Raw genomic sequence first — 11087 nt, forward strand, 5'->3', positions numbered from 1 at the left:
GAGAGAGATGTCATCTCCAGGCATGGGGACCCCCACAGACCCTCTCCTGGCCAGCCCAGGAGGGAGGTCATCCTCAGCTCAGGAAGGCCTCTGGAGGACCTCGCTGCCCAAGACGGCCAGCTTCCCGACATCCACCACACGGCACCTCAGTCACAGAGCCAACAACTTCCAAAGACAGCCGAAGCGCAGGAAGCTGATACGACCCTCACCGCCTCCCCCGCCCAACACGCCTTGTCCCCTGGACCAGCTGGACCTCAGCGAGCTTCCCCCCAGACGCACCTTCCAGGAGCTGCTCTTCAACGGCTGCATCCTGTTCGGGATTGAGTTCAGCTACGCCATGGAAACGGCCTATGTGACCCCTGTTCTCCTACAAATGGGCCTCCCGGATCAGTTCTACAGCCTGGTGTGGTTCATCAGTCCCATTCTTGGTGAGTGGATCACAGGGTTGTAAGTGATCCACCTTAACAGGTTTTTCACTTTCATAATAGACTAAAAATCTTGTTTTTTGTGTGTTTGTCTTGAAGGATTCCTTGTTCAGCCTCTTATAGGAGCATGGAGTGATCGTTGCACGTCCCGGTTTGGAAGAAGGAGACCTTTTATTTTTGCTCTGGCTGTAGGTGAGACATGCTCAAAGAACAAAACAGTGATCCTGCTTTACAGTGAATGTTGTCATAGAGCTAACAAGATGAAGAAAAGATAGGGAAGGTCAAAAACAGAGCATAAAAAAATAATAAATCATAAAAATCTACCACAGTCCAGAGATTCATCTCAACTTTTAGGCAATTCTTTTGCAGAAAATGCAAAAAACTCACATACATTTCTATAAAGACAAAGTAGTTTTCTGTGTCTTTGCCAGTCTATATTTTTTTCCAGCTTTATGGAGTTTAGAGTAAAAGTACACCACCGGTTGCTGCACACTGCTGGTCAGCCATGAAAGAGTCAGCTATGCAGCTCTGGAAAAAATTAAGAGACCACTTAAAATGATCAGTTTCTCTAATTTTACTTTTTATAGGTATATGTTTAAATCAGAACATAAATAATCATGTTTATTATGTTTGAGTAAAATGAACATTGTTCTTTTATTCTATGAACTTCTGACAACATGTCTCAAGACAGTTTATGAAAATAAATGGCATGCAAATCATTACTGTAGCTTTAATATTCATTATGCCAGATTATTTTAACGACAGGAGTACACATTAGATATAATGTCTTAAAATAAACATATTAGATTTTATATGATCTCTTACCAACCTAAGTTTAGATAACACACACCAGTTTCTTCCCAAAAATCTAAGAAATGTATCTTTTTCTGCTTTTCTTCTACTCAGGGGCCTTAGTGGGTCTGACCCTGGTTCTGAACGGACGAGACATCGGGGGGGTCCTGGCCGACACGGCATCAAATCACAAGTGGGGAATCATCCTGACGGTGTGTGGCGTGGTCCTGATGGATTTCAGCGCCGACTCGGCCGACAACCCGAGCCATGCCTACATGATGGATGTGTGCAGCCCGGAGGATCAGGACCGGGGGCTCAACATTCACGCGTTACTAGCAGGTAATGAAGAAAATGTATTTTGCTGGTGTGAGACATGTTGACTTTTTAGACTTAAGCAGAACAATAACTCTCTTTCTACCTTAAATGTAGAGTTTTGTAAAGTAAAGTTAAAGCCACGATTATTTATGCTCTGATTTAAAGTTGTTTTTACTCGTCCAAAGAAGTTTGTTTCTGGTGCGAAAGGAGAAATATCTTTTCTGGTTTTACTTAAAGTTTGACAAAAAATTGCATTAAAAATTTTGTATAATTTTCTTCATAAATAGTGGAAAAGCTTTTTGTTGGCAATTAAACACTTCTAGTAAATACTGGCCAGATCTTTGTACATTTATTTTGTTCTACTGCTTTCAGCCCCAGGACATTCTTGTAAATAACATCTTTAATCTCAACAAGTTTTTTTATTCTGGTTATGTAAAAGTTTTTACTTCTACTGAAGTAAATTATACCTAAGGTTAGGCTAGTTTTAAGTACAATTTTTTCACTCCTGTACTTATCTCTGTCTGCTAGTGCATGTATAGTACATAAATACACATTTCTGTACAGCAGACAATGAGTAGACATAAATGATCTAAATTATATACCATTATATAAATTTATCAGTTGATATAGGAAGTGTAAAGTTGAAGATGTCTGCCAGATGGGCGCAAATTTAGACATGATAGGTGAAAAATTTCGCATAGCTGCAATTTATACCCCTAAAAAGTTGAGTACAAAACAAAGCTGGTGAAGGACCAAAATGTCCGATCCTCGTTTAGTTTGTTAAATGCACAAACAATAGCACCTAAAAGCAATAATCACTGTTTTAACTGGAGTTTCTTACTTTTCCCTCTCCATTACCACGCTCAGGACTGGGAGGAGGATTTGGCTACATCGTAGGCGGCATCAACTGGGACCAGACGCAGTTTGGGAGGTCCATGGGGGGTCAGCTCAGGGTCATATACCTGTTCACCAGCATCACATTGGTGTTCGCCACCGCCATGACTCTGATGAGCATTCCCGAGAGGCCGTTACCAAAGAGCCAACCAAACAGAAACTCCAGTAAGGACCATCTGAAAAGCCCCAGCCTCCCACTGCCTCCGTCTCCTCCCGTCCCCCCCGGAGCCGGTCCGGGGCTGGACGAGGAGGACGAGGACGGACTTTACAGCTACAGCTTTCCCAAGCCTCATCAAGGTAATTCTGACCCCTTGGCCCACTCTTGCAGCGCCAACGCACGCCTGTGTGCCGGCCTCACCAGCCCCATATCGCCCCTGAGTCCCCTCACTCCAAAATATGGCAGCTTTATAAGCAGGGACAGCTCACTCACTGGCATCAATGAGTTTGCATCTTCGTTAGGAACCTCCTACATAGACAGCGTGCTTATAGACTGCTACACAGGCCAGCAGACACCTCCGACCATGGCTTCAGGCTCCACCGCCATGCCCCTGCCTCCAGGAGAATCTCCTCCCTCTGAGAAGGTGGGTAACCCCTCTGCAGGGCAGACAGAGGCTGATGGGGGGTCCCATCCAGCTGAAGAGGCTCAGGAGGCAGAGGGGCCTCAGACCGAGGGAGATGCACAAACTCAAGGCGCTCCTGCGGGCACAGCCGGGACTCAGTCAGGGGCCGGGCTGCACCGGGGATCCTCTGCTGGGATCCTGAAGCGGCCTCAGAGTCTGGCGCTGATGGAGGAGCCCACAGCAACGCAGATTGTTGGGCTGGAGAACGGGCGGAGGAGAACAGTGACTTTCAGCCAACAGGTTGGCAACTCTTTCAAAGGCTGTTTGTCTGACAGCTACCATTATATTTTAACTCTAAGCTACATGTTCTTGCTTTTCTCTGGACCAGGTGGCAAATATTTTGCTAAACGGAGTGCGGTACGAGAGCGATCTAAGTGAAAATGTGGAGACAGGAGAATCCCAGATGTCCATGAAGCTGCTGTGTATAGCCATCTACAGAATGCCTCCCTCTCTGAGGAGTTTATGCACTAATCATTTTTTAGGTGAGAGTCATTAAAAGAAACCATTGTTGTTTTGAATTTGTTGAATAAATTTATGTTTTTTTTTTTCTTTTCTTTTTATTTTCAGGCTGGTTGTCATTTGAAGGTATGCTGCTCTTCTACACCGACTTCATGGGCGAGGTTGTGTTTGAGGGAGACCCCAAAGCGCCGCACGACTCTGAAGCTTACCAGCGCTACAATGCTGGCGTCAGCATGGGCTGCTGGGGCATGTGCATCTATGCATTCAGCGCTGCTTTCTACTCAGGCAAGCGGTGAACTGAACGGTTCACTTTTCATGCAAGAGAAGCCTTAATTTGATGGGATTTATACAAAATAACGTCTGACTTTCGTTGTTTTTCTGTGTCTCTTTTACAACTTGCAGCCATATTGGAGAAGCTAGAGGAACGTTTCTCCCTACGCACTCTTTATTTTTTTGCCTACTTGGCATTTGGTTTGGGCACAGGCCTTGCAACGCTATCCACCAACCTCTATGTGGTGCTTTCGCTCTGTGTCACCTATGGCGTGCTCTTCTCCTCTCTGTGTACGCTGCCTTACTCTCTGCTGTGTGAATACTACCAGAGCCCTCAGGTGAGGATCTTCTGTTGTGCAGAATGTCTTTAAATGCTTAAACATGAAGCATTGTTTAGTTAGAAATTAGATTGATTTTTAAACCATTACTTTTTTCCCTCAGTCTGCATATTACATTACGTTTGGTGCACATATTTTTATTTCTTGTGGCTCTTCTTACATTTGTTGACTTGTGGCAAATTTGATTTTATTTTATTTCCTGGCACAGTTTGCACTTTTAAATGTAATCCAATAAGGTCCATTACTTTTATTGTGCAATATACTTACACGCTAACATTACTTCTGGCAAACCTGTGCCCACAACTGTTGTTTGAAAAATTGTAAGGTTTTGTGTGGTAATATTATTGCACCTTGAGAAAAGGACAGTTCGAATGCACCAAAATACAGAATTAAATTGACATTGATGGTAACTGGGTGTGTTTGTAAACCTTTGACAGGAACAGAAAGAAATTCTCCAATGCACAACTTTCTGACTTATGAAATGTAAAGATAAATGGAGAGGCATCAGAGTTTCGTACTTGAAAGATTTCTCTTTTATCTTTGGCAAAAGATCATAATCTATTTTTTCCGCTGGTGTTAGACTCACGTTTTGGTTGTATTTATCCAGAATGCTCTGCACTGTAGTGCGCTTCCTACTTTTTGAGCATTCTCCGGTACGTTTAGCATCATATGCATTCGAAAATGCATCAGAATTCATTTCAACCGAGTTTAGACCTAAGTTTTTAGGTGGAATAAAGTTTGCTCTTTTTAGTCCACATCAGAATTCACATCTCCCCAAACAAACTGGACTTTCTTGGCACACAAATTAAAGTTTAATTAAAGCGGACTAAATAGGGCTAGTGTGAACGCTCTCCGGATCTGAATCACCATCATTCTTAGTCACACTTAATGCTCCAGGGTAAAAATGGATACATGTCTTGTGATAAAGGCCTACCTGCTGGTGGGCTGCAAACTAAACTCTGAAATGCTCTGCAATTGGTTAGATTTATGTTGTATTGCACAATAAAAGACAAAAACAGCTGGTTATCGCATGTACAGGCAAGATGAGGCTATTTTTGTTTATTTACCTCAATTCAAATTTTATTCTGCCATGCAGTTTTGCGGCTCGTCCGAAGAGGGGACCAGACGCGGGATGGGGGTGGACATCTCTCTGCTCAGCTGTCAGTATTTCCTGGCACAGATCCTCGTCTCTGTGGCGATGGGACCTCTGACCTCACTGGTGGGCGGGGCTCAGGGGGTGATGTACTTTGCAAGCCTGATGTCATTCGTGGGCTGCCTGTACTCCTCCCTCTGCGTGGTGTACCAGCTGCCCCCCCCTGAGGGTGAGCCCCCCGAAAGCGAGACCCAGCCGTTACTGGCGCACATTTAGCAAAGCCTCTTCATTCACTTTACCCTCACAAAAAAAAAACACAGAACGCCACGCGCTCCCATACCGTCGCTCGGTGTGCGCGTGCGTCTACCTCCATTGCGCTGATAGTGACAGACACACTGCACATCCTGCCACACACTGTTTCAGCACAGTTTCACAGATTTTAGCCAGACAGACAGACAGACAGACAGACAGATAGACAGACATTGGCCACAACTCCAGCAAGCATAAACATGACCAGTGTTCATACAGTGTGTGCGCTCATGCTTTCTTTCCTGAACTTTCTGCAAATGAATGTGACGTTCTCCGTGAATGTGTGTGACTGAATGTGAGCTCCGTTTGTCTGATTCCTCACTGCATCGTTTTGTTGTTGCCTGTTTTTTTTATTTTTTATTTTTTTTGGTGTTTAGGATCGTGTTGTGAATGACTAAGTGCAAGCTAACCACAGCTTTTTTCCCTCTTTTTTCTTTCCTTTGATCAGTTGCCTAACATCTGCATGAGCTGCTGCGGTGTGGTCTCTCAAAGCTTTTTTTTTATTTGGTCTCGAGGCCAAACTAATGTCTACCTGCCTGTTTCTCTGAGTTAGAGTACTAATATCACACTTCAGCAGGATTTTCTTCACTAAAAGTGCTGCCAGTGGCTGTTCACACTGTTAAAATTCACATAAATCTAAGAGCTTTTCCAGGATAACAATTTTTTAATATTCACCAGAATGCTTAGTAAAGTGGTGGCCAAAGGTTTTGTGACTGACTGAAGTTTTTTTATTTCACAAACTTTATTGCTTTGATGTTGTTAGATCCTTTAGTCGGATTTAGTCTTTAGTCTGGAGTTTCAAAGGGTTATGATATGATATATATTTTACATTGAGTTTTGATCCATGCAGCAGTTTCTTATTGCTTTTGCCTTAAAACCGTTTTCCATTTTGCTAAACTTATGGCAGTGTTTTTAAACCAAAATGTGACTGTTCTCCTTTTCCCAGTTAGAAAAGTTGTTTTTCCACATGCCCCTAATAGTCTTTATGGGTCTTTATCTGAGAATTTCAGTTGAGTATATTGTGCAGAATCTCAGCCTGTCCTTGTTGTATTTGTCAGTTGTCACTGCTTTGCTGTCTGTCTGAAACCCAGCAAGAGTCCAAAACTATAACTTCTCATTCAAGAAACACTCAAGCCTTTTCATTACTATTCCTGACTGAGCTCTCCAGTGGTGGTAATCCAATACTCTCCTTGCCGCAAGGCAAAAGTCTGAAAGTTGGATGAGAAACTCAAATTTGCCTGGTGTCATTCATTCCTGAGCATTGTTGGCAACCGCCGTCCCTTAAAGCTACAGAATGTAACGTTTACAAAAATATGTCTTTTACATATTTGTTCAAACTGTCATCATGTCGTGACAGTTTAGTATGAGACAGATAGTCTGTGTAAAGAGAAAGGTCCTCCTCCTAGTGCTAGTATTGCCCTCTGCAAAAATTTATCTTTCCTGGTGAAAAATAACCAATCAGAGCGCTGTCAATCATGTATGCGCTGCTCAATGTGTTATTTGTGGAGAAACAACTTACAGAAAAACTGTTTATCCACCGTCATCAGTGGTCATGCTAACTAGCCTGAACATTGCCGCCCAGCTGTACGTGGCAGAAAGAAAAGGGGAGGTAGAGAGCGGCTGTCAAGGATGATTGACAGCGCTAAGACCCTCCTCCTGGCTCTGATTGGTTGTTTTTATGGAGCAGCTACACTGCTCCATTAGAGCAGCAGGGAGAAGGCAGAGGAGCTTGTTTTTTTTCCACGTATCATGTGTTTCGAACCATACTGTTACAACATATTTAACAAATATGTAAAAAACATTTTTTAATATGAAAGTTACATATTGGGGTTGCAGTTTTTTTTTTAAAGTGCCTTAAGACCACATGTGCTGTGAATTGGTGCTTTCACAAATGGTCGGTTTGGCTTGTCTAGCAGCAATATCTTTTGCAAGCAATCCACTTTTTTATCCAAAGCACTTATGACACATGCTTCCTTTAAGATTAACAAAAGATTTCATGTGAAACAATAATTTTCTTTTGAAACAACAATCTTGCTGTTCTGATTCAGATAGAATCACAAAGTGTTGACTTTAATAACAATTTCTTCAGGAAAGTAAATATTTAGGGCTCCTTGTAACATCCTGGACTCCGTGCAGATTTCCACCACAAACACTGAGGCAGTAAAGCTTGAGCCAGTCTCAAAACCTTTGGCCACAACTTTACACGTTTCTACGATGGAGTTTTAGGGCCACACTAGGAAAATATGAAAAAATTAAATTACAAATAAAATAGAATACATCTGTATAAGAATAAAGTCATAAAATTACAAGAATAAAGTTGAAATAATATGAGAAGAAAGCCGTAGTATTACGACTTTAAAAAGTCATACTACTATGACTCTATTATTGTATTATTTTGGCTTTATTCTTGTAATATTATGACTTTATCTCAAAATATTATGACTTTTTTTTCTTGTACAAGTTTATTCTTGTTATATTATAACTTCATTCTCGCAGTTTTATGACTTTATTCTAGTTATTTTAATTTTTCTTAGTACGGCCCTAATGCTTGGTTGAATTTTCCCATAGTTTAGGAGGGCTTTGCATTGTGCATTTTAGCAGCAATACGAACATTTCTCTTAGTCTGGTCTACAATTAAGACTTTCACACTGAATTTTGAGTCAATTCCAGCTAACAATGGAGTCATCAGATGACTCGCAGTACTTTAACAGACCCAGAGAACAGTGTTGTAGGTCCTCACTAAGCCACGTTACAGCTCTCTGAGCCGTCAACGTACTCCCGGCCATTCCATTGTAATAATGACAGTGATTCTTGTCATTGTCAGGAAGAGGAGAAGTTGAAACTGGGGTGTGAAACCAAGCAAAACAGAGGAACGGCAAACAGAGAGAAGACTCATGTGGACGGACGGCGTTAAAAAAAAAAACTAAACAAAAAAACAACCGTGGGGATTCGCAGAGCCAGCAGCGAGTCCTTCCTTGTCATCATTAGGGTGCATGCTTAAAATAGTAGGCTTCTGCTCCACCGTGCTCAGCCCATCATTTCTGTACAAAGATAATCCCTCGGTTGTCTGCAGAGGAGTCCATTGGAAGTTCATCTCCCTCAGCAAACACATTTAAGTTGTTGTTGCATCTGCTGTGCCATGCCAGCTGTTCAAAAGGCAGAAACTACGGTAATGTAGAGACTTTTGTTTTGGCGGCTCCACTGAGCACCTCAACCTTCAGGCGCCTCTGCAGAATGTCAGTAATTGTCTACTATTGAAGCCTCCTGGACTGAGCTGATCCCCGCCACGCTAACGTTTCTTAGGAAACAGGAACTGTCTGGATCTCGCTGTTGCAGCTTGCTTGAGGAAGAAATACAACACACTTTGTGTTATATGGTACCTCCTTACTGCTCAATGTTAGCATCAATGTAAAAGCTACTTTTATTCAGGGCTCTGTTCAAACTAAAATGATCATTTTTGCCACTTTTGACTCCTGTGGTGGTTATTTTCCTCTGAGTGCAATTTTAATCAATGATTAGAGATGCATCTAACTATGAGGGTATATTAATGCCGTTGTAGATTGAAAAAAGGTTTAAAATTTCCATGAGATTAATCTCTTTTCTTGAAAAAACAAGGACATTTCTGAGTTCCACAGGTTGATTTTTTTTCTACAGAATTTCTGAGATTAATCTTGCTAGAAATTTTTGAGATTTTTCAAGCAAATTTTTGATATTTCAAACTCACGAGTTTCCTAGTTTTTTCTAGAAAATTTCTGAGATTAATCTAAAAATTTCAGTGATTTTTGTAGTATTTTTTTTTTACTTTTCAAACTCAAATTTCCTTGTCTTTTCTAGAAAATTTCTGAGGTTCATCTCAAAATTTCAGCTTTTTCGCGCAAATTTTCGACTTTTCAAGCTCAGAAATGTTAAAGTTTTCTTCGAAAAGATTTCTGAAATTAATCTCAAAATTTCTGAGTTTTTTGTAGAAAATGTACTCCTTAATTTCTAACTACTGTCGTAAATTACAACATTATCTGAAACTTAATTTCCAAAACAAAACACTGTGGTGATATTTCAAGTGGCTGTTAAGATTAAGGTTTATTTCTAGTGAAAACCCAGAATAAAATACCCGAATGCTACATAATACCAATATAAGAGATTTTAATCCAGAATTAGGTCATGACCTACACAGTAGAGGGAGGACTGCTGACTCCACAGTTGTCCAGCAGTCATTGGGAGGGTAAGTCAGAAAAGGTCATTGCTACAGAAGCTGACAGCTAAGACTGCTACATCAGAGTGCATTAGTGGGAAGTTCAGGGGAGGGAAGTCTTGTAAAAAAAACCCACAAGAGTTTTCAGGAAATTTCACAAGGCCTGGATTCTATATTGTCAGGATATAAACACGTTTATTTCAAATGCATTTAATCAAAGACTGGACATAAAACAATGTTACATTTCAAAGAAACCTTTGTTCTTTGCATACTCCCTCTAGTCAAAAGCTTATTTGAAGCCCTCTCTCCTGGTGAAGCTTATTAGAAGTAAGTTTAAAACTAATCAGACAAAGAACCATATTTAAACAGTAGAATAAGACTTTAGTTCATTAAAACAGTAAAATTAGACTTCAATGAAGAAAATAATGTCCAGAGCAGTGGACATGTTTCCATGTTCACAATACAGTGTTAGTTTGAGATATTATTTCATTATGGTGTAATGGCTCTAAAGTGAGTCAACTGATTACTGGTGGGAAACTATTCAAAGTCTGAGACTTTTAAAATGAGAAATCATTTGACTAATCACCTCTAAGACAAAGTTGACATAAAAGACTAAAGCTCATCAAACTTAAAAGGCTTTTGATCTAAAACTTACACTTGTTTGTACAAGGTTTACATCACAGAATTAAAACTAATTAGCTTGTTTGCTCCTTGTTATGCAGTAATGTTTTAGAAAGATGGGATCAAAAACAACTCCCAGATATATATAGTAATCTCCTTTTGGATTTCTATAAGGATTACCATGAGAAAGAATTTTGGTCCAATTCAAGGGCAAAAACTCAAGGTGGGACTGAACATCTAACTTTTCAAAAGTCACAAATTTCTGAATTTAAAATTACTTTATTGAACTGATTTAAAGTTTCCATGAAACAGGTTTTTATAAGACAAAAATAGGACTTTTTTTTTTTTACTATTAGACTGTTTAATGATGGTACAATTCAAAGGTAGCCAAGAAAACTTAAGTGTCCCTTCTCCAACACACCTGAATCCAATAAGTGGTTCATTTACAGGCTTCTGTCGATAAAAGGATTCACATGTGTTGAAGCAGGGATAAATCGATGAGGATCGTGGATACGTGTTGACTGGAAGCTGAAGTTCTAAAGTACACCACCAGGGGGAGCCATAGCTCAACAGAAAGCTATTGATTGCCTGCTTTCTGTTCCATTACCAAGTGAGGGAAATTATCCCTGCCGCTTCCTGCCAGCCATTTTCCATGTTAAAGAAAAAAAAAAAAAGTGGGTCAAATGACATCACCAGTTACAGAAAAAAAAATCAATTTCAGAAAACTGATCTGTTAGCATAGAAATAGGACAGACACACAAA

General features: G+C 40.7%; 1 protein-coding gene across 2 annotated transcripts; it reads left to right on the forward strand.

The window, feature by feature from the left end:
- On the forward strand, positions 1-8976 carry slc45a1 (solute carrier family 45 member 1). Of its 2 annotated transcripts, XM_015000748.2 has the most exons (9): positions 1-428; positions 525-617; positions 1332-1556; positions 2400-3286; positions 3375-3528; positions 3614-3790; positions 3908-4113; positions 5210-5435; positions 8340-8976. In XM_015000748.2, the coding sequence occupies exons 1-9, from the start codon at positions 8-10 to the stop codon at positions 8366-8368; spliced, it is 2418 nt and encodes an 805-aa protein (XP_014856234.2). In that variant the 5' UTR covers positions 1-7; the 3' UTR covers positions 8369-8976. The 2 variants fall into 2 exon arrangements, with proteins under 2 accessions (XP_014856234.2, XP_014856232.2); XM_015000746.2 differs by lacking the exon at positions 8340-8976 and having other exon boundaries at positions 5210-6268.
- The last annotated feature ends 2111 nt before the right edge of the window (positions 8977-11087 follow it).

Source organism: Poecilia mexicana, unplaced genomic scaffold, assembly GCF_051168715.1.
Source record: "Poecilia mexicana isolate PSO_F unplaced genomic scaffold, ASM5116871v1 scaffold_5, whole genome shotgun sequence".
Taxonomy (NCBI): domain Eukaryota; kingdom Metazoa; phylum Chordata; class Actinopteri; order Cyprinodontiformes; family Poeciliidae; genus Poecilia; species Poecilia mexicana.

Bases quoted from the DNA above. Each gene is read 5' to 3' on its own strand.
- slc45a1 (XM_015000746.2), top strand. From the start codon at position 8: ATGTCATCTCCAGGCATGGGGACCCCCACAGACCCTCTCCTGGCCAGC. The intron at 618-1,331 runs GTGAGACATGCT...TCTTCTACTCAG, and splicing joins TATTTTTGCTCTGGCTGTAG to GGGCCTTAGTGGGTCTGACC. The intron at 3,529-3,613 runs GTGAGAGTCATT...TTTTATTTTCAG, and splicing joins ATGCACTAATCATTTTTTAG to GCTGGTTGTCATTTGAAGGT.